Below are 27494 nucleotides of genomic sequence, written 5' to 3'. Positions count from 1 at the left end.
CCCTCCCCAGACAGAGGGGCTCATTTCCAGGACCTGAGAACAGTAAACCTTAGCAACCTGGAACTATGGAATTGTAGCAGCCAGAACCATAGCTGTCCCAGGCTGCTGAGTACCCACCACCTCAGGATGTCAGAATTTCAGGATCTGGAGATCTAGCATCCAGAACCATAACACCCCAGACTCCTTAAACCTTGAATTCCTGAACCCTGTAAATTCAAGCCCCTCAGAAGGCTTAAGCCTTTGAGGAGCTCCAATTCCCAGTTTCCTGTAGATTCTCATTCACAGGTGCTTCAACAGTCATTTAATAAAATTGTGTCGATTACGATTACATGAAACATTAGCTTAAAGGGCACAGGTGGTGATGGATGTGGTAACAGCTCAAGGAATCATCTGTGATTTCTGCCTCCTCTCTCTGCAGCCCAGCTATGGAAGAGGAGTAGGTGCCCACAGACCTCCCAAATAGAAATCTGCATCTCACAGGAGACAGTGTCCTGAGCACACAGCCACACCTACAGATACCTCTCCTGCCTGTAACAGGCTCTAGGTACCAAGAGCTCCTGGAGGACTCAGCTGTTTTTTCATCACAAGGGCCACTCTCTCTGTCGAGGAGCTAGATACTCTGTCTATGATGCTGTCCACCATGGCGTTTTGTCTGCAAAAGAAGGGACTTACAAAGCTTGGTTAATATTTCAGCATGACTGAGAGTCCTCTGGAGGTCAGGTGAGCCACATCTCTGCTCCATGGTCTCATTTTTGTTGCCCAGTGGCCCATGTCAGTATGGACCATCACTGAGCATCTGAGCAGCTCATGTCTAAGTAGCTGCCTCCTCAGTGCCTGGGTGTCCATCACAGCCCTGACACAGCACCATTCACTCAGCCCCTAACTACACAGCACCAGGATGAGCCTTGGGCACCTGGCAAAAAAATTCAACCTTTAACTTCCTTCATACACAAGTCTCACTGAGGTTGTCTCCTCCCCTTCAACTCTCATCCAGTTGTTATCCCCTGAGGTTCCCATCCTGAATGTGCCCTGAACGGAGGGTTTGCTGTCCTTGTGTTCTGCTAAGTATGATGGTCTGTGTAGGTCTCCTCATTTCCCTTGAATTCACTGATAAACCAAAGACTCCCCTGCCTACCTTGTCCTCAGGATATGTTTAAAAAGACAGAGAACCTGTGTGTATTCACTAAGTCATTCTGTGAGCTGAGTACAATGCCTGCCAAATCACATAGCAGATATTTGACTAGCAGAATTAGTAAAGGGGGCCAGGGACATATCTCTGTCCACACATTATTTTCCTGGTAGGCACGAGGACCAAGTTCCATCCCTAGGATCTTATTAACTAGGAAAGAAAGAAAAGCCAGGTGAGAGCAAACACTTATAATCCAGAGCAGTGAAGACAGAGATAGGGAGACTCCTCAGCAGGCTTAGCCTACTTGGTGAGCGCCAGGCACTGACACATGCGCATGTGTGCCCGCACACACACACCCATTCCTTCCTTACAGAAAAGGTCCAGTTAAATAGACAGTGTGACATTTGGTCTGGTGTCCCCCAACTATGACCCCACCATGCAGGAAACAGAGGCAGGTAGCTCTCTGAGATTGAAGCCAACCAGAGCTGTATAGTGAGACCCTATCACAAAATGTGTGTGCACACAATGACAACAGAGACAAGTGCTCTGAAAGACAAGAGGTTATTCTTATAAGAAAAAGAGAAGAAAGCTAGTAAAGCCCTGAAAGGTGAACAGATTCAGTGAGTTTGAGTAAGGAGAGAGATGTTTCACATAAACACAACTTCCATGCCAAGGTCCTGTCTAAGGAAAATGTTTGTCTAAGGCACAAACCTTAAGACAATGTGTTTAAAGGAAGGTGAGAGGAGAGTGTCCATGAGAGTCTTCATGGTCATAGGGATTCAAACCCAGAGGAGCAACATGAGTTTCCTGGTTCTGCTTGGCAGGGCATTGTCCACCAGGACCCAGGTCTTTTATTACATGCCAACAAAACTGTGCTCCTGTCTTTGATTTGAGATCAGATTTTTGGTAGAGGGAGCATGGGTGACCTCAGGGCATGGTTATCAAGACTGGATACAGAGGCCATCCCTGCATTCCTGACCAAGGTTTCCCAGCCCCAGCGCTAGGCCAGCAGGTGATGTTTCCTCTCCTAGACACTGGGTAGCATCACCAGTCCTCACCTTGTGCCTGAGGCAAACATTCTTTTCTAAGCATTCAATTAAAGATGCAGATTTTGCAGATCAACAGAGATCAGTCATAGGAAATGCCAGGATTACTATGGCAAGATCTCACTGTAGAATTTTGCAAAGCACAGAGAGTATTTCATGCAACTAGGGTTCATGGCAGCAAATAATTTTCACCTCAGGGTGGATATAAATGTTAACATCCTCAGATGCACAAGGCACATTGACCCAGGTGAAAGATATTGTAAGCAAATGCATGATTATGGCTGGAAAGGTCCATTCTCCTGCCTCAGCAATGTAATGGAACAGTACATAGACTCAGTGTGGATTTCATGGCTCTTGAGCCCTTAGCATGTTCCAGGCTCTCAGCTAAACATGTGTCTTTTCTCATGTCTTCATCCCAGAAGCTGAGAAGTCCGGGTCTCTACTGTTCTAATGCACAGATGTGGAAACTGAGGCCTCAAAAGCTGCAGAGTGACAGTGCTGACAGTAGAGACAGAGTTGATCTTTAGTGTTGTCTGACTGTGTGTTCCACCATGCTGCTTCCCAGGTGTGGGAACAGGATTAAAGTCGGGTCCTAAAGCCTCCCTGAGAGCCCAGGCTGCTGGGATGGATGAGACTTACCTGCCTGATGAATCAGAGATGTCCTTCATTGTTTCATTTGAGCATTTCCACATGGTCACATAGGGCAGGCTCTTCTGGCTCTCTCTTTCAACCATTAATGAACATTTGAGTTCCAAGGCAATGGTGGTGTTGTCCCTGGGATTATCATCAGGCCTGCAGAAATAAAAGTCACACTGAACACAGGACTAGAAGGTTTTGCAGACTGCCCTGGTTTTCATCTCCTGAGTGGATGCAATGAAGTGTGTCTAAAGGCATTGTCAGTAACATCTGGGTAATGTCAACATGCTACCTATTCGCCACAAAATGTACGCATTTGTATTAGAGTTCTCTAGGTCATGCATGTTCAGCACATGTGAGCTTTTTACTTGGCATTAGACTAAAAATTAGGATAATTGCTAACATTTGTGACACAAATCACCTGTGTTCATTTCAAGTGTTATACGTGGTTTAATCCATTTAGTCATTACATCAGTGCTAGGAGATAAATCGCACTCTTTTCAGAGTGAGGGGAACTGGGCATAGAGAGGTTAAGTAAGTACCCTAGGATCTCACAGCTCATGGTTTCTTAAGTGCATGGACTTTATACAGGCCTTATGCCTCCCACTGCTGATGATAGAAGCCAGGCTCTAACATGTACTGGACAAGTGTTCTCCATGAAATATACCCCCAGTCTCATAGGTTCTTGACTTGGTCATTTCCTTATCTCTCTTTTTAAATTAAAATTTTTTAATTTTATTTTACTTGTTTATCTAGTCTATCCATAATCTTAGAGTTCTAGTTTCTATTAGAAACCATATCTCAAATATTAATGTGGCAAATGATTGAGGCAGATTTCTGATGTTTGCCTTGACCTCTGCCATAATTTGTGAATACATATATGAGTCTGTATACACACATATACACACATGCAACACACACAGAGAAGTATGTTGCATAGGACATTCTTTTGAAGGAGATTTAATGTGGCCTGTTTTCATTAGAATACTTTAAATATAGGGTTTTTAGGCCTCAGAGGGTCTCCACTTTTACAGATTAGGAAACGGAGGGCAGAGGTCATGGATTACCTGGGAATGAAGTGCCTACTCAAAATACTCAGGTCACCGCACCCTCTAAATCCAAGTGACATCTACTCACATAAGCACAGAAGCATCCACAGCCAGGGACATCATCATCTCTGTGTCGTTGCCATTGGAAGACAGGCCAGCTTGCAAATTCTGGGTTCTCAGTTCCTCGACTCGAATTCTGGCCCAAACCACAAGTAATCTCTAGTCATTCCCCCTGCAGTATTTTCAAGTCTCCGCACCACCCTCCTGTCATTTCTAGATCCTGTTCAAAAATGTGAGCCTTTACATTCTCAAGGACAGTCACAGAGAAAGGGAAACAATAGGCAGAAGATCCAGAACTTGAATCCAGGACTGTGTGACTCAAGATTCTAGAAAGCCACTGCTTGGGACTAATGGGGTATGGATTCCAGTTTCCTGTCCCTCGAAGGAACTTGGACTTTTACTTCTGGCTAAATTAGAAGAAAGAAAATATTATTCTTAGAGAAAGGCTTTAGATACCACGATGCAGGTGGAGATGGGGACAAATGGAATATTTACCTTGAGCCTAAAATTACAGATTTTAGAAAAACAGATGTGTGAACTGTCCTAACTAGATCTGTAGCTCTGCCTCAAACTTACTAAAGCACTAATGTGTCTTGTCTTGGAACTCCTCAGCTCTGTGGATGAGACAAGGCTTATTCATTGGTCTTTGACATTGTACTGGCCTCCCTAGAGGGGTAGTCCCTTTTCTGAAATCAAAGAAGCACCAACTTACGTCATATCACTCAGAGACAGAGAGAAGTTAAATCTGTCGAAATCCAGCGAGATCAAAAATACTTCAAATCTGTAATTGATTGTCTTGTCCTGTATCTCAATTTCCTGAATGAAGCTGACCGGCACATTCATCTTCTGAAAGAACTCTGTCAGAAAACTCATCAGTCAGTCCCTGCACCACTAGCGAATGAGCTCCGATCCTCCTGGTCTCAGAGAAGTCAGTTTCCCTGAGGTGTTTCATTCAGTCTCTGTCAGAGCTCAGTGAGAAAGGATTGCCACCATCTCCATTATACAGAAGAGGAACCTGACACTCCTAAGATTAGGAATTGTGGCCACACAGCTGGACTCATGCAGTGTTTCTAGGCTGACTTCATATTAATATGATCACTTATCAAAAACATTTGAGCAATTGTCCAAGCAATGGAAATGTATTGTGTATGCCCGTTTTTCAGGGATGAGTTGAAGATCTGATCCTCTTAATGAGATTGTTATATGAGTTTGAGAAACTTAGTCAAACACCTGAGCAAATAAATCAAGAAATCGAAAAAATGTAGAATTAGGAAAAAAAGCATAGAAGCCAAATATTGCTCCAATCAGTGAAAGTGGGAAATAGGAGTCCCAACATCACTGCTTGGTGTCAGGACCAGAGAAAATGACATTGGAGCAGGAGATATTATCCTAATAGAAGGTCTCAGAGAGCAACTGGGAAATGCATAGAATAGGTGTCACGTACCAGACTGCATGTGTGATGTATTAGGGATGTTTATGTAGAAAATGTCTCTACTGTGATACAAAGAAATTATTAATCAGAGATAAAACAGAATGAATCAACAACAGCAACAACAAAAGCCCCTATTTTTAAAATGAGCCATGACTTAAAATTATACTTTAAAATATTGATTGTAAAACAGTTTTGCCTTTTAATTTCTCCACACTTTGTAATCTGCTTCATTTCTTTGAGTGGAATGCAGTTTAGATTAGAATCGTGATGTCATAACTGTTCTGTCTCACTTGTACAGTGATGTTTCAGTTCATCCTTCAGCTTTATTTACTTAGTGGTATTTATCTATTTAAAATAATTTAAATATCATAATTATTTAACTTCAGGTTAAATTATTTTAAAGTTATTTAAAGTAATTTCATATAGCTATGAGGACTAACCTTTCTTTCTGTTGAATGTTTTCCTGTTCTGTGTTGAGTATCTTTAAGTGCTGTCTAAAAGTTTCACATCTTCCATTAGGCTGTTTGAAGTACATACATGCATACATACATAATGCACACATACATACATACATACATACAAAACTAGACAAGTGTTCTTGGGTTTTTTAAAGAAAAGTATTGAAGTATGACCATATACGATCTATGTTTTCAATGCAGCAGTGAGACTGGAGAATTGGCTCAACAGTAATTGCTTCTTTGGCAGAAGACTAGAGTTTAGGACCCACCACTCTTGATGGACAGTTCATAACCATCTGTAACTCCAGGGCATCTGACACCCTCTTCTGGTTTCTGGGGGCACACACACAGGTGTACACACCCAGATACATACACATGAATCTTAAAAACAGTTTTAATAAAACAGATGTAATTTCAATACTGCATCTTCGGTCTGTGCTAACAGGATCTATCCATTATTATGATGCACACAAGGCCACCTTAGCTAGCATTGCTTAGATAGCTCCATCTCACCACACAACTCCTAGGAACCTTTAACCTGACACCCCCTTCTCTATGCTTTTCTCATTCCCCAGCTGTGTTGAGAGGTTGGCTCCTTTTTTAATATATGATAGTTACCTAAACACTGACAAGGTTTGAAGGCAACGTGGGCAGAGCTTTCCTGTTCCTGTCAGAACTGCTTGTCAGTTAGCCTAGCTCATTTGAGCAGAGAAAAGTGGCGCCAAGGTCCATGGCATAGTATAGCAGATGGCAACTATACTCAAGGTGTCAAGCCACCAGATGAGTAATTCTCTCATGGGAAAACTTCACAAGGCATGGACAGTGAGGCCACGGACACTGACTATTGATTGATTCTGTCTTTAATTTGCTCATGTGTTATTACAAATTTCCCCTAAATAGCTTTGGGATTTTCCCCACAGACTATATGGAAGTGTGTTTTCCTCATGAATATATATTACATCTATTGGGCACATTTGTGTCTGTGGATTGTCAGGAAGATGATTCCTTCTTAAGCTGTATAATTTTGATAAATAAAAATATGCTTCATAAATAGGCCTATTGTTCCATGAGAACTGTGAGATACTTAGAGCCTATTTTATACCACAGCTCAGGCTGACATAGGAAAATAGTTGTATTTCCAGTTAATAAGACAGCTTTCATACTATTAGCCAAAGTGAAACCTCAAAGTAAGTTCAGATTATGCCAGGTGCCATGCCAGTGAGTTTTTAGATAAACATTCCCAGGAAAGCAGTCTAGTTCACAAGGCCATATAGCCAGCTGTCTGATTTGTTGAACCATGGTTAGAGGTACAAAACAATCTAATTGCAGTGCCAGACCATCTTGCTAAGTCTGGCTGTTATCTAGGACAGTAATTAACTCTCTGCACAAATCCAAATCTCAGTTTTATGATACAAGACTCAAAGTTGAGCAAACTATTTTTATGTTGGGTCCTGAAATTTGTGTGAGGGACAGGGAACGATTCACTGAGGACTAGGGACAAACAGCTTTTGTTCAGAGACTCCGGAGGGGAAATTTTTTCTAACTAGCCAGGGCTACACAGTATAATCTGACTTCACAGCCCTGAGAAAGAGCTGCAAGTTTCCTTTTATATGGTCTAAAGTCACACACAGGACAGAAAAATCCAAGTTAAGATTTAAAATGCTTTTAATGCTGCTGTCCCTTGGAGAATGCTGAGTAAGCTTATCTTGGCACCATGCCCCCGACTTCACCTTACAGCCCATACAATTGGGGGAGGGGGACTCCCAGCTGCACCCTCTCCTGGCTGTGCTTTCCCAGCCCCACAGCACTGCTGCAGTCCCTTTCTCCATGAACAATCAAAGCCCCAAAGAAACTGACATTTTTAAGACTGTTAATTATGAAGTGTTTTTTAAAAAATGTCTATTATTGAAAAACCAAAAAGAAGTTTATTTCACTTAGAAATATAGAATATATTGCACAATTTTCTTATTTCAGACTCTTCAATAGTTTACCTTTATAATTCCTTAAAAATACTTTATAAGGCTATTTCTTTAATTACATAATGAAATAACTGGTTCTCTCTTTACAGCTGGAGATGTAAATTACAGCGCCACCAATTAAGAAGCTGAGATTTATTACTTGTGTGTTGTCTGGATGATTCTGTTTTCTTATCAAATGAAATGTAACTTTCCAATGTAACTTTTATATTGCCTGAAAGATTTTCATACACACACACACACACACACACACACACACAAACACACACAAACACACACATATATATTTATACATATAAATAAATGTGTAGAACAAAGAGAGAGATTCAACATTAAAGAAAGTGAACATCAGAATGCATGTGAGTTTATTCTCTTTCTAAAAGGCCCTCAGACAGAAAAAGTCTTAAAGTCTCCCTACTCTGTGGCAATCTCTTTGAAGCCCTGCTGCCGCCTGGAAGCTGGTCTCGTGGGCTGTAATGCAGAGGTGCCATTAAATACACAGTGGGCAATTTATGGACAACTAAGCCAGGTGTGCTCTTCATTTCCAGCCAGTCAACACAGATTAATAAGAAAAGGTCAAGAAAATTACAGAAACATATGTTATTAAGTCTGACATAACATTTTAGTTAAACTATGTAAATGAGTAGTAAAGATGTGAAAAATGAGAGGATGTTAGAATTAGAGAAATGCAAAGTGAGATGAGTCACATTCTCTCATCTCTGATAATGGCAAACCAGTTAAAGGTATCCTGGTTCATGCAAGGGAGTAGTATGATTGACAGGTTCCCCCACACTGCTAGAGAAATTGGACAGAGAAATACTTGTCAACAGTTTAAATAATTTAAAATGCAAACTTTAGAAAATTTGAAATCTCACTTTGAAGAATTTATCCTGTGCATACATAGTTAAGAGTCTATTAGGATATGATCTCAATGCATTGTTTATTTCTAAAAATATGAGTGAATGATAGGAAGTGAAAGGCTGCACATTTCTCAGTAAGCCCCTAATAATGGACAACACTGTTCCCTCACAGTAACCTGTGCTATTGAAGGTATCGTGTTTATTAGGGTCACTTCTGGAACTAATTGGTGGCATCTTTACTGACTCATTTCCAGACACAGAATTCAGAATGTCCAAATTATTCAGGTTAGTGCCAATACTACCTAAAAGTGATGCTGAGGTCCCAGTGAGCAGGCCAAAAAGGACAACAAGGCTCCCAAGTTGGAACATCTTTGGTCCTGACACCTGTATTGTCATAGAGGAAGAAAAGGAAACAAGAATCCACAGTGAACACCTGTCACTCTCACACTTGACCTTCCAACAAGACACATGTGCTTCTGTGCACAATAGGTAAGAAATGGAAGCAGGATAGATGGCCACCATTGAGGCCAAGTACACAAGGAAATATTGTTCAGCTATAAATAAATTGAAATAACCATTTCTGGGAAATGAATGGAGCTTGAAGTCATTGTGCTAAATAAGATTATCCATTGTCAGAATGGCAAAATGTCCCATTTTCTGTCTTGTACAAATGAGGTTTAAATTTGTATATATATACATATATTCATATATATATATATACATATGTTTTTAAATGTGCTGAGGTCATATATGTGAGGTCATAACATAAGGAGACAATGAGAGAATAAAAAATCCTAAGGAAAGAGAAGAGAGGGAAGGAGAACAAAGAATTCATATGACATGAAAATAAAAAGGAGGTAGAGATAAGGAAGGGGTGGAGACAGATAAGGAGAGCAGGGGAGGGAGAGGGAGAGAGAAACTAAGTATGTAGGAAACACCCCAGTGAAACCCACCAATTTGTATAGTGAATTTAAAAATAATAGACACACCTACATACTGAGGAAAAACATTAGATTTGTGTTGGAGATGAACTGGCAAAGGCTGGGAGGGAGAGAAACTTTAGAGACACAGCAAGGGTGTGGAGGGGTGAGGCTTAGAAAGACAAGCTGACCCAAGCTCTTTATACTCAGGTCCTTTGTGCTTGCAGCCTTCTCAGCTTGAGACATATTTCCTCCTTGATTTGTTACCTAAATCTGTTCTCTTGCTTCAGGGAAACTTCACCCTTCCATGAAGTCAGCTTCAGACCCCTCCCCCGAGAACAGATCAAGGCTCCCAATACCAGGCTACACCAAGCTTGGGGTCACACTGTCCTTAGTGAAACAGCTATGGCTTGTGTCACTGTTGACCTAGACTCCAGGAGGAAGCCTTTTTTTATACACCGAGACAAGTCATTGATGAATAAAATCTGAACAATCAACAGAATCATGAACCTAGATTGTCATTAGTCAGACACAGTATCATCTATGTCTTCAAATCTGTTAGAGGCAAAACTTCCCTATCACAAAAAAAACACCTTCCCTCTGCTTCTTACTCCAAAGCATCCTGAAGACCCTCATGTGGGGTTAACATTGGGGAGGGTACTTACTGGTTTGGAGGAGGATGCACTCAAAATACTTTTTTTCTCTGCACAGTCTCCTGGGATTCTGGGGCCACAGTGGCCCTTATATAATGGTCACAGGATTAGAAGCAAGTCCTCATATCAGGATGTTGTTAGGACACTCCAAAGAAAATATCTAAGATTAGCCAAGATGCTCCAACCCAAAGGTCACAGAACATGCTTGAGTGGTAGTGATGGATTATAACCTTGTATAAACACTAAGACCCAGAGTTGTGGAACTTGAAGCTGACATACAGTGGTGGGTTCATTGTGAGCTTGTAAGAAGAATCCAGAATGGACGACTAACAGAATGATCTGGTGGGAAAGCTCATAGTGTTTGCCTAGGCTAGTCCATTTGATCATTTGGAAACACAGAGGTAAAGACAGCTGCTTATGGTCATGCAGTAAGTAGGGTAGAATTGTGGCTCCCAAATCATTCTGCCCATCCTTTCTATGTTCCTTTTATGCTTTTGAATGACCTTGTAATCCCTCTTGGGCAGACCCAGACTCTATGAATGGATGCTGTTTCCTGTCAATAAAAGAACTCCCCCTACTTTTCTGACTCAAGTACATGAATTTAATACCAGATACACAGATAATTTTTTTATGCTCCCCCACAAGGTTACTGCTCAGATCAGTAAATTCCAGGAACACTGAAAATAAACAAGGAAAATAAGTGTGATCATGTCAACTATGCTGTGGATAGTTAGTGTTTCTTCTTTATTGAGCCATCAAAGCTGGTTGAATAATTTGCATCTTTCTTACCTTGATATTGGACATGTTTATAGTGTTGCTTTGTGACCAATTATTGCCATTGCACAGCAGGTAGATGTTGTAAGAACACACAGGGCAGAATGGCTCTGGGCAAAGAGGGAGAAATCCAGCTTTCTCAGTTTGACAGGATAAAACAAAGAAGCAAGAGAAATTGGAATATAAAATTAAAACTCATAGACTCAGTCTGGCTTAGATTATAGCTCAATCCAAGTCCTGAAATGATGTCCTTTATTTCATGTTCTTAATAATGGCTTTATTCTCTGATGGACTTTGGCAGATTTTTGTAATTGAAGAACATATGGAAGAAGACAAACAAGGAGGTTGTGTGGACACTCACCTCCTGGGTAGTGGGAGATATTGTTTATTGCCATCCATGAGCCTGTGACTTAGACTCCTTATTGCAGACAGAAAATGTGTTTTCTTCATGCTAGACCATGTCTCTTCTTGAGTCTGTGAGATGGGTGAGCAGGAGAGGCACATGCTTCATAGGCCCAATGACTCGTGTTTGCTTGGCAGAGCACACAGAAAAGTGGAAGGGGAGGTGACAACTCCTGACAGTTATGCTCTGACATCAACAGGCACATGGGCACACATGCACCTTCACTCACACAGGGACCTCAGCCAGACACATAAACACAGAATTAAAGCAAAAATTATAAATAATATAGAGATATTCCTTAGGCCATATAGATTGTGGACTCAGACCAAAGCTGGTATCTGGCCTCCCTAGGATGTCAGGGACAGAAAGAGCTGAACTATAGGACTCAGTGATGACTGCCATCTTACATTTTGTGACCTCATCCTGTTCTGACCTTCAGAGTCCAAGCTGTATCTCCAAATCCTGTGATTTATGTGCACAGCTCTTCACAGTGTGGATTGCAGAAGCATAATCCCCTCTAAACTGTTCTAGCATGCAACCTCTGGGGGCAGCATTGAATAGGACTCAGGCTCCCTGAAGGTAGATGAAGCCCTTTGCCTGCTGCTTGATCTTTAGACTAGATACACATTATTAATCTAGTCATCAGGAGGTAAGTTTGAAGCCTCATTTTCCAGTGGAAGAAACAGGTTTCTGAGAGGCCAGCAGGTGTCAAGGTCACACAGCAGTGGAACCCAGTGCTTGGGTCCTTCCACCTACACCAGGCAGCAGCAGGGTGGCAGGGCAGGACTGTCCCTAGGCCTGTACAGCCTGTTTGTCCACAAGCCCCATTGTGTGAATTGGTCACCAACGGGTGCCCATGTCCAGTCAGAGCAGCACAGAAACAAGTGGGACCTGGGGACAGCACAGAGTGGGTCACTGCTATTTACCAAGTTCTTAGGGCCTGTCCTCAACAGGAGGTGACCATAGCAAAGGACAGTATGAACTTGTGATTCTCAGAGCTCTGCCAGTCAGAGCCTGCTGTGGCCTTGCATGGCTTGCTTCTGTATGCAGACTCTCCAACTGTCTGCCTGCCACCATGTTCCACAAACCCATGAAAAACCTGTTCCCAGCTATGGGGCACAGATCCAAGGGCCATGCTGAAATCTTGTTAAGAGAGGTTTTCACACCTCAGGAATTCACAGCCTGGGTATGTATGCTGGAGTTGGATGTGTTTACCTCATTTGCCTTAGCTGCTAAATATTTTAACGAACACCTTGTGCCTGGATATTCTTTGTATGACAGGCAGGGAAGTGTGTGGGGCACCACGATGGTGGTGAGGGAACTTGGAGAAGTCTGTTAAGAACCTCTCACTAGGACTAGGGGGACCTAGGGTCAAATCATCACTAGTCCCCTCCTGGCTGAATGATCTGGGATGGGGCTTCTTTCTTCTCTGTGAAGTGGACCTGGAAAGTGCACATCACCACCTCACCGTCCTACTATCCACGTGCAGACAAAACAGGTGGGAAGCACATGTGAATGTCCTCACACTGGGCCAGCTATGTACACAGCCCATAGTAATGTCTTCAATTACATTACACAGCACTGTCCTCACACTGGGCAGGCTGTGCTCACAGGGACAGTAATGTCTGCAGTTACATTACACAGCACTGTCCTCACACTGGGCCAGCTATGTACACGGCCCACAGTAATGTCTTCAATTACATTACACAGCACTGTCCTCACACTGGGCAGGCTGTGCACACGGGGACAGTAATGTCTGCAGTTACATTACACAGTACTGTCCTCACACTGGGCAGACTGTGCCCACGGGGACAGTAATGTCTGCAGTTACATTACACAGCACTGTCCTCACACTGGGCAGGCTGTGCACACTGGGAGAGTAATGTCTGCAATTACATTACATACCACACACAAAGGGCTCTTCTTAGGGAGAAGTTGGGCTGCTAGCAGCTGTCTTAGGTCTGTGCTGGGTCCTCTGAGTCACCTTGGAAAGAGCATCCCTCTGTGTACAGAAAGTCTGCTTGAATGTAAAGTACTTCTGTGTCAGGGTCAAAGACTGAGCCAAAAGTGTCTTGGGATGAATTTCTGATTGAATGTCTCCTGTGAAGCATTAAGGATTATCTGTCCTGGGCTAGGACATTATATTCCCAATATGTAATAATCTCCATTTATGACAGCTTCCTGGTCCCACTTACCCCAGCTCTTAATTTGTTCTAATCGCAACTCAGCACACTGTTTGAAAAAGGCTACTGAGATGAGAGAGGCCAATCTTGAGGCTCAGGTCACATGGGAACCTGGCTTTGATGTAGCCTAGAGGCTCTGCTTCCTAGATTTCCCTTACCCAGAAGGGCAGAAGCATTCCCTAGACTTTCCCACAGTATAAAAGACACAGACGTGGGCCACCACTGTCCTAATGCCATGTTTTAAAACTTGGGCAGGGTCTCTATTGTGAAGTTCCCAACATGCAAACTCTTTTTTGAGCCCAAGAGATAGAGTCAGAGTGACAGAGCCAGGGTGATAGAGCCAGAGTGACGGAGCCAGGGAGAAAGTTCATTTAGTTTACCCCATTCTCACTTATAAACCACCTGCCTGAAAGTTATTGAATAAAAGGAGGACAAAGGTAGAAACAATATGTTCAAGTAGATGCGATTTCATCACAGATAAAACTAGGAATTAGTGAAACTATATAACCTATCATCTGAAGATATTTAATTACATTTTTAGCAATGTTGACATTATCAGGGTGACACATTTGCTCTATTCCTGAAACCCTGCACCTTGAGCTGGAGAAGTGGCTCGTGGTGAAGAGCCATTACTACTGTGCACAGCACCAGTAGTTGTTTTGCAGAACCCAAATGACAACTCACAACTGCCTGTGACTTCCTGTCCCTGGGGATTCACAGCCCTCCTTTGACCTCCTGAGGGGACTGCACACATGGTGCACATAAACTCATGCAAGCAATGATACTTACACATAAAACAAATAAATCTTTAAAAGACATCCAACACAATGCTCTAACCTTGGTTACACTCTTCAGGCACTCTCCTCGAAGATGGGAAGTAACCAAGGGTCTTGTCCCCTCTTGATTGGGATTTGCATCTGCTTGTTCTGTGGAATGGCCCTTGACCATTTGCTGAAACCTTTCCAAGAAACCAAAAAGTGGGTTCTCTGAGCTGCTGGGTGTCTGGGTGTCGGCTTTTCCTTCTTTGTCACTAGAGCTGGCTCCTGAGCTACAGCTGGGGACGAGTGTTTGTGGGAGGAAAGAAGGGTGAGGGAAAGGAAAGAGCAAGGTGACAAGATGGGGAGAGGAAGGGAGATGGAGAGAGGGAAGGAAGAGTGACAGGGAGGCTCTGAGGGAGGAAAGGAGAGAGTGAAGAAGAAGAAGGAGAAGGAGAAGGAGGAGGAGGAGAAGGAGAAGGAGAAGGAGAAGGAGAAGGAGAAGGAGAAGGTGAAGGAGAAGAAGAAGAAGAAGAAGAAGAAGAAGAAGAAGAAGAAGAAGAAGAAGAAGAAGAAGAAGAAGAAGAAGAAGAAGAAGAAGAGGTGGAAGAATATGAAGAAGAAATGGGTCAGGAGACAATGGTGGTGGACACAGCTCTGCACTGAGAGTGGAGAAACTGAAGGTTGGAGCTACTGTCCCTGGTCTCTCCATGTCCTACACAGTGTCCTGAAGTTTAGTATCAGTGCCTGAGCTGCTGGTCACAGGGAGGATGTGCTAGGCATCCCATAGCTATGGCCAGTTGGTTGAGCTCCTCGGTGTTCCTGGTCATCTCCCAGGATTTTGCCTGTATCAGCTGAAGTAGTAGACCTGCTTTGGAGCATCTGTATGTTTCTTTCTCCATTTGTTCATCTCATGAAGTCTTGTGCTAGATCCCCTAATCCTTTAGATAACTCTCTATTAGCTTCTACCCAATGCTGAATGCTGTGTTGGAGTCAATGATGAAGTTTTTAAGTTCTTGTCCCTGGAATTGGAGACTTCCAGAACAATCAACAAGCCCCAGTAGTCAGCTCAACACTGAAAGGAAGTTCATTAGCCTCTCCAGCACCATGTCTTCAGTGAGGAGGAGCTGAGTGATGGAGAAGTGTTGTTGTCTAGAAAAAAACAGCCAGTTTGAAAGGCAAATGCTCCATGAAGCCTCTTGCTAGTGAGTTCTGAAAATGAAAACACTCCAATACACAGAGAACTAAATGGTGGTCACCAGGTATGATGTAAAAATGGTGGTCACTAGTGTTCTCATAACTTGTGGTTTCATTTTATTTTCATTCTAGGATATTTTAATTTCCCTCGTGATTTCTTCAATGACTATTGTTCACTCAAGAATTCACTATTCCTACTCTCAGTATTTGTATTGGGCAGGCTGTTCTGGCTCTCTGTTTCAACCCTTAATGAACATTGGAGTTCCAAGGCAATGGTGGTGTTGTCCCTGGGATTATCATTAGGCCTGCAGAAAATAAAAGTCATACTGAACAAAGGACTAGAAGGTTTTGCAGACTGCCCAGGTTTTCATCTTCTGAGTGGATGCAATGAAGTGTGTCTAAAGGAATTGTCAATAACATCAAGTAAAGTCAACATGCTGCCTATTCTCCACAAAAAGTACACATTTGTATTAGAGTTCTGAAGTTCATGCATGTTCAGCACATGTGAGCTTTTTACTTGGCATTAGACTAAGAATGAAGATAATTGCTAACATTTGTGACACAAATTACCTGTGTTCATTTCAAGTATTATATGTGGTTTAATCCATTTAATCATTACAACAGTGCTAGGAGATAAATCACACTCTTTTCAGAGTGAGGAGACCTGGGCACAGGGAGGTTAAGTAAGCACCCCAAGATCTCATAGCTCATGGCTTCATAAGTGCATGGACTTCATACAGGCCCTATCCTCCCACTGCTGATGATGGAAGACAGGCTCTCACATATACTGGTCAAGTACTCTCCCTGAAATTTACCCCCAGGTCTAAAAGTCTCTGACATAGGTTCTTGATTTAGTTATTTCCTTATCTTATTTTAAATTAAAATTTTATAATTATATTTACTTGTTCATCTAGTCTATCCATAATCTTTGAGTTCTAGTTTCTATGAGAAACCATATCTCAAAATTAATGTGGCAAAAGATTGAGGCAGATTCCTGATATTTGCCTCTGACCTCCACCATCAATTGTAAGTACATATGTGAGTCTTTATACACACATATACACACATGCAACACACACAGAGAAGTATGTTACATAGGACATTCTTTCGAAAGAGATTTAATGTGTCCTGTTTTCATTAGAATACTTTAAATATTGGGTTTTTAGGCCTCAGAGGGTCTCTGCTTTTACAGATTAGGAAACGGGGAGCAGAGGTCATGAATTACCTGGAAATGAAGTATCTACTCAAAATGACCAGGTCACCGCACCCTCTAAATCCAAGTGACATATACTAACATAAGCACAGAAGCATCCAAAATCAGGGAATTCTTCGTTACTGTGCCATGGCTGTTGGAAGACAGGCCAGCTTAGAAGTCCCCCATTCTCAGTCCATGGAATCAAATCCTGCCCAAACCATAAGTACACTCTAGTCATTCCTCCTTGTAATATTTGAAGTCTCCTCACCACCCTCGTGTCCTCACTACTACCTGTGAGCCTCTACACTCTCAAAAACAGTCACAGAGAAAGGGAAACAATAGGGAGAAGATCCAGAACTTGAACCCAGGACTGTGTGACTCAAAATTCTAGAAAGCCAAAGCTTGGGATTAATGGGGTGTGGATTCCAGCTTCCTGTCCCTTGAAGGAACTTGGACTTTTACTTCTGGCTAAATTAGAAGAAAGAAAGTGTTATTCTTAGAGAAAGACTTTTGGTACAACCATGCAGGTGGAGATGGAGACAAATGGAATGTTCCCCTTGAGCCTGAAATTACAGACTGTGGGAAAACAGATGTGTGAACTGTCCAATCTGTGTCTGTAGCTCTGCCTCAAACTTACTCAAGCGCTAATGTGCCTTGTCGTGGAACTCTTCAGCTCTGTGGATGAGACAAGGCTTATTTCATTGGTCTTTGACATTGAAATGCCCTGCTCTGCATGGTAGTCCCTTTCCTGGGAGCAAAGAAGCACCAACACACCTCATATTATTAATAAATAAAGAGAGGCTAAATCTGTTTTAATCCAGTGAGATCAAACATACTTGATGTCTGTTCTTGATTATACTGCCATGGTACCTCAGTTTCCTGAGTGAATCTGATGTGCACATTCATCTTCTGAATGATCTCTGTCAGAAAAGTCATCAGTCAGTGCTTGTACCACTAGGGAATGAGCTCTCATACTCCTGGTCTCAGAGAAGTCAGTTTCCCTGAGCTGTTTCATTCAGTCTCTGTCACAGCTCAGTTAGAAAGGATTGCCACCATCTCCATTGTACAGAAGAGGAACCTGACACTCCTAAGATTAGGAATTGTGTCTATACAGCTGGGTCCATGCACTGTTTCCAGGCCTCATATTAGTATCGATCACTTATCAAAAACAATTGATAATTGGTCAAGGAGTGGAAGTGGATTATATATGCCTGTTTTCAGGGTTGACCTGAGGATCTGTTGCTCTTAATGAGATTGTTATGTGAGTTTGAAAAACTTAGTCAAGCACTTGAAGAATAAACTAAGAAATGGAAAAAATCTAGAACCAGGAAAAAAACATAGAGGGCAATTATTGCTCCAACCAGTGAAAGTGGGAAATAGGAGTCTCAACATTACAGCTTGTAATTTGGCACAGAAAAAATGACATTGGAGCAGGAGATAGTGTCCTAATAGAAGGTCTCAGAGAGCAACCTGGAAATGCATAGAATAGGTGTCATGTGCCAGACTGCATGTGTCAAGTACTAGGGATGTTTATGTAGAAAATGTCTCTACTGTGAAACAAAGAAATTATTAATCTGAAATAAAACAGAATGAATCAGCAACAACAAAATGCCTCTATTTTTAAAATGAGGCATGACTTAATGATATTTTATAATATTGATTGTAAAACAGCTTTGCCTTTTAATTTCTCCACAGTTTGTAGCCTGTTTCATTTCTTTGGGTGTAAAGCAGTTTAGACTAGAATAGTGATGCCATAACTGTTTTGTCTCACTTGTACAGTGATGTTTCAATTCATCCTTCAGCTTTCTTCATTTAGTGTGAATTATTTACTTTATTTAAAATTATTTAAATAACAAAATTATTTAGCTGTAGGTTGAATAATTTTAAAATTATTTAAAGTATTTCCATACACTGGTGAAGACTAACCTTTGTTTCTGTAGACTGCTTTCCTGTTCTGTATTGACTATGTTGAAGTGCTGTCTAAAGGTTTCAAATCTTCCATTGGGCTGTTTGTAATACATACATGCATACATAACATATACATGCATACATACAAAAATATACAAGTGGGCTTAATTTTTTTAAGTAAGGACTTCACGTATGACCTTATAAGATCTGTGATTTCCATTCAGTATTCAGACTAGAGAGTTGGCTCAACAGTGCTTGCTTCTCTTGCAGAAGACTAGACTTCAGTACCCAGCACCCTACTGAACAGTTCTTAACCATCTGTAACTCCCTCTTCTGTCTTCTGTGGATACACACACAGATGTGCACACAGAGATACATACACATGAATAAAAATAAAATTTTAAAAACAGTTTTAACAAAACATATAATTTCAATACTGCATCTTGGCTCTGTCCTGACAGGATCTATCTATTATAATGATGCAGACAAGGCCACCTTAGCGAGCACTGCTTAGATAGCTCCATCTCACCCCACAACTCCCCAGTAACCTTGAACCTGACACCCATTTCTCTCTGCTGCAGTTCTCCAGCTGGGGAATGAGAGAATGGCTCCTTTCTTCATCTTTGAAATTTTCCTAAACATTGACAAGGTTTGAAGGCAGCACATGCAGAGTTTTCGTCTGAGAACTGTTTGTCAGTTAGCAGGGTTCTTCTGTAGTAGAGAACAGAGGTGCCATTAAATAGACAGTGCGGGGAGTTTATGGATATCTAAGCCAGGTGTGGCCTTCCTTTCCAGCCAGTCAACACAGATCAACATGAAAAGGTCAGGAAAATTACAGAAACTTATGCCAATAATTTTGACACAACACTTTAAATTATGTAAACCAGTAGTAAAAGAAATGAAAAATGAGAGGATGTTTAGAATTAGAGAAATGCAAAGTGAGATGAGTCACATTTTCTCATCTCTGATAATGGCAAACCAGTTAAAGGTGTCCAGGTTAGTGCAAGAGAGCAGTGTGGGAGACAGAGTCCCTCAAATTGCCAGAGAAAGTGAATAAGGGAATATTTGTCAACAGTTTAAATAATTTAAAATACAAATTTCAGAAATTTTGAAATCTCACCTTGAAGAATTTATCATGTCCATATACTGGCAAGACTCGATTAGGATAAGATGTCAACACATTTCTCATATCTAAAAATATAAAGGACTGACAGGTAATGAAAGGCTGCACATTTCCCAGTAAGCCACCAATAACGGGCAACACTGCCCCCTCCCAGCATTCTCTGCTATTGCAGGTACAGTGTTTATTAGGTCACTCCTGGAACTAGCTGGTGGAAACTTTACTGACTCATTTCCAGAGACCGAACTCAGAATGTCCAAATTATTCAGGTTAGTGCCAATACTACCTGAAAGGGATGCTGAGGTCCCAGTGAGCAGGCCGCAAAGGACAACAAGGCTCCCAAGTTGGAACATCTTTGGTCCTTACGCCTGTATTGTCAGAGGAAGAAAAGGAAACAAGAATCCACAGTGAGCACCTGTCACTCTCACACTTGACCTTCCTACAAGACACATGTGCTTCTGTTCACAATAGGTAAGAAATGGAACCAGCAGAGATGGCCACCATTGCCAGTGGATAAAGAAATTGATGACAAGTGCACAAGGGTATTTTATTCAGCCATAAAGAAAAATGAAATCATGACATTTTGGGGAAATGAATGGAACTGGAAGTCATTTTGCTAAACAAGATTATCCAGATTCAGAATGGCAAAATATCCCATTTTCTGTCTTGTACAAATGAGATTTATATTTTTATATATGTGCACATTTTATGTGTGTGTGTGTGTGTGTATTTCAATGTGTTGAATATGTGTGAGGTCATAAGACAAGGAGACCATGGAAGAAGAAATCCTAAGGAAGAGAAGAGGGGGGAGGAGACAAAGAACAAAGAATGCTTGTGACAGGAAGGTAAAGGGAAGGAGGTAGAGATTAGCACAGGGTGGGGATGAGGGAGGACAGCAGGGGAGGGAGAGGGATGGGAACTAAGGATGTAGGGAAATGCCACAGTGAACCCCACTTATATTGAATTTAAAAACAACAGACACAACTACATACAATATCAACTGAGAAAAACATTAGGTTTGATCTGGAGATGAGCTGGCAAGGTTGGGAGGGAGAGAAACTTTAGAGACACAGCAAGCATGTGGAGGGGCGGGGCTTGGAAAGACAAGCTGACCTAAGCTCTTTATGTTCAGGTCCATTGTGCTGGCTGCCTTCTCAGGTTGAGACATATTTCCTCCTTGATTTATTATCTCAATCTCTTCTCTTGCTTCAGGGAAACTTCACACCTTCCATGAAGTCAGTTTCAGATCCCTCCCCAGAGAACAGTTCAAGGCTCCCAATACCAGGCTCCTCCAAGCTTGGGGTCACACTGTCCTTAGTGAAACAGCTATGGCTTGTGTCCCTGTTGAGCTGACACTCCAGGAAAAGCCTTACTCCATACACTAACAATGCATTTATGAATTAAACCTGATCAATCAACAGAATCATGAACCTAGGTTTCCATTAGTTAGACACAGTATCATATATGTCTTCAAATCTGTTAGAGTCAAAACTTCCCTAGCACAGACAGTGCCTTCCCTAAGCTTCTTGTTCCAAAGCTTCCTGAAGATCCTTATGTGGGGTTTTATATTGGGGGAGCTACCTACTGGTTTGAAGGAGGATGCACTCAAAATACTTGTTTTAACTGCACTGTCTCCTGGGATGCTGGGGTCACAGTGGCTCTTATATAATGGTCACAGGATTAGAAGCAAGTCCTCATTTTAGGATGTCCTGGACACTCCAAAGAAAATACCTAAGGTTAGCCAAGATATTCCAACCTAAAGGTCACAGAGCATGTTTGAGTGGCAGTGATGGATAGTGATGACCTTGTGTCAACATTAAGACCCAGAGTTGTGAAATTTGAGGCTGCCATGAAGTTTTGGGTTCAGTGTGAGCTGGGAAGAAGACCCAGAATGGATGAATAGGAGAATGTTCTTGTGGGAAATCTCATCATGTTTGTCTTGGAGGAGGTGGGACTGGGGGTTGTATTGGGAGGGAGGGCTGGGGGGATGGGAGGAGGTAGGACGGGGGAATCCATGGCTGATGTGTAAATTTAAATTAATTATAAAATAAAAACATTTATAATGAAAAAAAAGAAGATGGAGAAATCTTACACTAGTGTGTAGCTGGAGTTTCCTCTCCAGGTCCCGCCAAGCCCCGGCAGTCCAACAGCCCACTTATAAAATAAACACACAGACACTTATATTATTTGTAAACTGTATGGCAATGGCAGGCTTCTTGCTATCTAGTTCTTATATCTTGAATTAACCCATTTCTATACTTTGCCACGTAGCTCGTGGCTTACCGGTACCTTACATCTCTCTTGTCATGGTGGCGGCTGGCAGTGTCTCTACACCTCTGCCTTCCACTTCCCAGAATTCTCCTCTCTCCTTGTCCTGCCTATACTTCCTGCCTGGCTACTGGGCAATCAGTATTTTATTTATTAACCAATCAGAGCAACACATTTAACATACAGAACATCCCACAGCACTAGTGACTTAACAGCACACCTGAAAGCTCTAGAACAAAAAGAAGCAAACTCACCCAGGAGGAGGAGATGCCAGGAAATAAAAAAATTGAGGACTGAAATCAGTGAAATAGAAACAAAGAGAACAATACAAAGAATCAATGAAAAAAAGATCTGGATCTTTGAGAAAGTCAACAAGGTAGACAAACCCTTTCCAGACTAGCCAAATGACAGAGAGAGAAAGAGAGAGAAAGAGAGAGAGAGAGAGAGAGAGAGAGAGAGAGAGAGAGAGAGAGAGAGAATCCAAATTAGAAAAATCAGAAATGAGAGACATAACAACAGACAACTAGGAAATCCAGAGAATCATCAGGTCATACTTCAAAATCCTGTATTCTACAAAATTAGAAAATCTAAAAGAAATGGACAATTTTCTGGATAGGTACCACATACCAAAATTAAGACCAGATAAATGATTTAAATAGACCTATAACCCCTAAGGAAATAATAGAAACAGTCACTAAAAGTCTCCAAACCAAAAATAGCCCAGAACCAGACGGATTCATTGCAGAATTCTACCCGAATTTCAAAGATCTAATACCATGGGTTATGCTCTTTCTTTGTTGCATCTTTGGGTGGTTTGGGTATCAGGGTAACTATAGCCCCATAAGGAGAGGTTGGTAATGTTCCTTCTGTTTCTATTGTGTGGAATAATTTGAAGAGTATTGGTATTAGCTCTTCTTTGAAATTCTGGTAGAATTCTACACTGAAATCATCTGGTCCTGGGCATTTTTTTTAGGTTAGGAGACTTTTAATGACTGTTTTCATTTCCTTAAGGATTATTGGTCTATTTAAATTCTTTATCTGTCTTGATTTAACTTTGGTATGTGGTTTCTATCCAGAAAATTGTCCATTTCTTTCAGATTTTTCAATTTTGTGGAGTACAGGTTTTTGAAGTATGACCTGATGATTCTCTGGATTTCCTCATTGTCTGTTGTTATGTCTCCCTTTTCATTTCTGATTTTGTTAATTTGGATTCTCTCTCTCTCTCTCTCTCTCTCTCTCTCTCTCTCTCTCTCTCTCTCTCTCTCTCCCTTTTGGTTTATTACCAAAATCAGATTCTGAATTCCCAGTGAGCAGACTGCACAAGACAACAAGGCTCCCAAGTTGGAACATCTTTGGTCCTGACACCTGGATGGTCACAGGAGGAAGAAGAGGAAAGAACCCACAGTGAATGCCTGTCACTCTCACACTTGACCTTCCTACAAGACAGATATGCTTCTGTTCACAATAGGTAAGAAAAGGAACCAACAGAGATGCTTACCCTCAGGAGTGAGGCCAAGTGCATAAGGGAATTTTATTCAGCCATAAAGAAAACTTCAATCATGACATTTCAGGAACTGGATGGAAGTGGAAGTCATTGTTATTAGCAAAATTAATCAGATTCAGAAAGCCAAAATATCATATTTTTTGTTGTGTGCAAATGAGATTAAAATTTGTATATTAGCCATTAGCATGGGTGGCGATGGGAAAGAAAAGCAGGCGAGGGACAGGGATAGAAACTAAGTATGTAGGAAAATACCAAAGCAAATAATATTATTTTGTATAGTGAATTTAATAATAATAATAGACATAACTACATACAGTTATAACTGAGGAAAAGCAGATGACTTGTTCTAGAGATGAGCAGCCAAGACCAGGAAGGGAGAGAAACGTTAGAGACACAGCAAGGGAGTAGAGGGGCGGGGCTTGGAAAGCCAAGCTGACTCCAGCCTGTGCCCTTTACACTCAGGTCCTTTGTGTTTGCTGCCTTCTCTACTTGAAATGTATTGCCTCCTTGCTTCAGTAAAACTTCCATGAAGCCAGCTTAGAACCCTACCCAAGACCAGCACTAGGTTGCCCACCAAGTATGGCTTCACCTAGCTTGGGGCAACACTATTCTTAAGGGAATAGATGATTTGTATCACTGTTGAGCCTAGACTCCAATAAGAAGCCTTTCTCCATACACTAAGACAAGTAATTGATGAACAAAATCTGAACAGTCAACAGAACCCGCCTAAACCTAGAATGTCATTAGTCTGAAAAAATTATTATCTAGATCTTCAAATCTGCTAGAGTCAAACATCCCTAATGCAAAGACCACCTTCCCTCTGCTTCTTTCCCAAAACCTCTGGAAGACCCTCATATAGGGGTTCACATTGTGGGAGTCTCTACTCACTGGTTTAGAGAAGGATGCATATGAAATACTTGTTTCTCTGCATGGCCTCCTGGGCTTCTGGGGTAAAAGTGGCCCTTATATACTGGTCACAGGTTTAGAAATAACCCCATTTCTAGGACATTCTCAGGAGACTCCAAAGAAAATACCTAAAGTTAGCCAAGATATTCCAACCCAATGGTCATCCAGAACACTTGAGTGGCAGTGATGGATGGAGAGGAACTCCTGCTAAGACTAAGGCCCTGAGGCTGCCAAGAAGAGGACAGTTCAGTTTTGACTGGGAAGAAGACCCAGAGTGGATCAATGGAAGAATGCTCTGTCGGGAAGGCTCATAGTGTATTCCTAAGTTATCCCATTTGTTATTTGAAAACTCAGGGAGGGGAAGTAACCAGCTTGTGGTCGTGCAAAAAGCAGGATAGAATTATGACTCCAAGTTGCTCCACCCATCATTCTTATTCACCCACCATGTATCTGAGTGTCCTAATCATCTCTCCTGGGCAGAGACAGCCACTGTGAGGGATGCTGGGAGGAGGCAATAATGTCATCTTCCCGATCTCGCTGACTCAGGCATCTGTATTATAAAACAGCTATTTACATGACTTTGTTTAATGTACCCCCGAGGCTATTATTTCCCAGATTGAAAATCCCAGCAGAAATAAAATTACAAGGAGAAAAATAAGAAGTGGGTTCATGGGCCACATTGATTCTATGGGGATGTGTTTTTTCTTTATAGAGCCTGCAAGGCTAATTGAATGGTTTTTATGCTTCCAACCTTGATATCAGCCATGTTTATAATATGGCTGTGTGACCCACATCACATATGGGCATGATGTGTGAATGTACAAGCCAAGATATCTGTGGGCTGAGGTTGAGGAATCCAGCTCCTCTGGTTTAAGAAAAGATACCAAAGAAGCTAAAGACAATTGGGATTTGAGTTTGTAACTCACAGACATCGTGTGCCTCAGGATTTGGATAAATTCGGACCTTCAAATGCTACAGTTTTTTCTCTTTCTTAATTTCTCAAAGAAAAACCAATTTCTTTATTGGTTTAATTCTTTGGTAGATTTTTCCAGATAATTGTAACTGAAGAATTTGTGGATGAAACAGACAACGGAGTTCTGTGGACACCCATCTCCTACGTGGGTCGGGAGGTCATTTACTGCCATCAATGAGAAAGCTAAAGAAATCCTGTGATGTATGTTTTCTTCATGATAGCCCATGTGTCTCCTTGAATAAGCGAGATGGGTCAGCATGAGAGGCACTTGCCTCACTGACCTGATGACCCCTGTTTGCTCTGCAGAACCCACAGAAAGGTGGAAGGAGAGAACAACTCCTGAAAGTTATCCTCTGAGCTCTACAGGCACGTGTTAATGTATGTACCTGCACATGAACATCATACACACACACACAAACACAAAATAATAAATAGAAACAAAAATTTAAAAAAACTGATGTTTCTCAGGTCAAATAGATTGTGAACTATGACCAAAGCCAGTGACAGAACACTTGGATAATAGGACTCACTGGTGACGTCATGCTTGGTGAGCTCACTCCACTCTCAAATTCAGAGCCCCTACTCTACCTCAAAACATTGTGACTCGTGTGCACAGCCCTTCACAGTGTGCACTGCAGAAGCACAAGCCTCTATAAGCAGACAACTGGCAATGACCACTGTCCTTTAATTGTCACCAGGAGCTGTCCTTCTTTGTCTTGTATCTCCCAGTGTCCTTGAAGGAGGTTCAGACAGGAAGGGGCTTTGCTAAGATAATTAGGCAAGGCCCTGTCTGAACACAGGAGCAGCTGTTCCAGCATTCAGTCTTCTGGGGGCTTCAGTGAGCAGCTCAGGGTGGTGGTCACCATGCAGCAGTGACTCCCCTGGAGGCCTGGGATGCTGGCCAACAGGACAGCTCTGCTCCCTAGGGCAGCCCTGGGTGGGCAGGAGGGGAGGGTGGCAAGCAGCTCAACTGGAAGCTGAATCTGTGTGACTTAGGCAGAAGCAGGGGAAGCAGCACCTGTAAAGCTACAATCTGCTGTAGATGTATCCAACCGTCTTTTTAAATAAGAAACACAGAACCAATGTAAAAGAGAAAGCCGAGAGGTCAGAGCTCAGAGCTAAAATCTCACCCTTCCTCCTGCGGTGTTCCAGCTTCCCAAAAGAGAGCTATATCCTGTCTGTCTGTCTTTTTTGTAGTATTTTGTTCTGCCTTCTCATTGGTTGTAAACCCAAACACGTGACTGCCTCATCACTGTCTGAATGTACAGCCCCCTAGGTCTTAAAGGCATATGTCTCCCATGCTGCTGTATCCCTGAAAGCACAGAGATCTATGGGATTAAAGGCGTGTGCCACCACCGCCACACTCTTGCTATGGCTCTAATAGCTCTGACCCCCGGGCAACTTTATTTATTTATTAACATACAATCAAAATCACATTTCAGTACAATTAGATTACCACCACAATCTGCAGATCTGCAGCAGGTGCAGCAGCTGTGTGGGTCTGGCGGCTCTGGGGGTCAGGAGCGGAGATTTTAAATACCCGGGTTTGGGACTGCAGACTATAGGTGATGTTGTGCTCTTGGAGCCTGCAGGACTGAGGCCTGAATGCTGGCAGGACTCTGGGATGTGCTTGGGCACCAGGACCACAGAATGCAGCCTAGCTCGGGGAGGGGAGGAGGGGTTAGCAGGCGCGGGGAAGGAGAGGCACGAAACTGTGGCGTGTATTCAGCAGAGCAGAAATTTTAAAAGATGGAGTTTTGGGGTGCAGCTAGCACGCCGCGGGGGAGCGCGGGACGTTTTTGCCTACAATCGAACTGGGCCTATCACGTGCAGCTAACACTAGTAGGAGGCAGAGGTGTGTGTGTTTGTAGGGAGGGGGGTGAATTAGGCTAGCCAGCATGGCCAGGTGGGTGCTCAGGAGACCTTAGGGGCCCTGGGACGGCCACCCACTTTGGGTGCCATGTATTGTGAGATGCTTGGGGAAATGCGTTACCTTTATTGATTGACAAATCCATGCACAATGATTACAGATCAGAAAGGAGAGTCTGGGCTGCATAGCGACTGTCCCGCTGTTCCCGCCAGGGGCACA

The 27494-nt window shown here is 42.3% G+C and overlaps 1 protein-coding gene across 1 annotated transcript; it reads right to left on the bottom strand.

Moving 5' to 3' along the window:
• Positions 1 to 540: 540 nt before the first annotated feature.
• Positions 541 to 4763, bottom strand: LOC114705591 (BPI fold-containing family A member 2-like). The gene is made up of 4 exons (XM_028887512.1): positions 4633 to 4763; positions 3949 to 4056; positions 2815 to 2967; positions 541 to 652 (listed from the first exon to the last, which is right to left on the bottom strand). The coding sequence occupies exons 1-4, from the start codon at positions 4761 to 4763 to the stop codon at positions 541 to 543; spliced, it is 504 nt and encodes a 167-aa protein (XP_028743345.1).
• Between the last annotated feature and the right edge of the window lie 22731 nt (positions 4764 to 27494).

Source organism: Peromyscus leucopus, chromosome 4 (assembly GCF_004664715.2).
Source record: "Peromyscus leucopus breed LL Stock chromosome 4, UCI_PerLeu_2.1, whole genome shotgun sequence".
Classification (NCBI taxonomy): domain Eukaryota; kingdom Metazoa; phylum Chordata; class Mammalia; order Rodentia; family Cricetidae; genus Peromyscus; species Peromyscus leucopus.
Note: the sequence above shows the minus strand (reverse complement) of the source record. Positions and strands in the feature narration are given on the sequence as shown.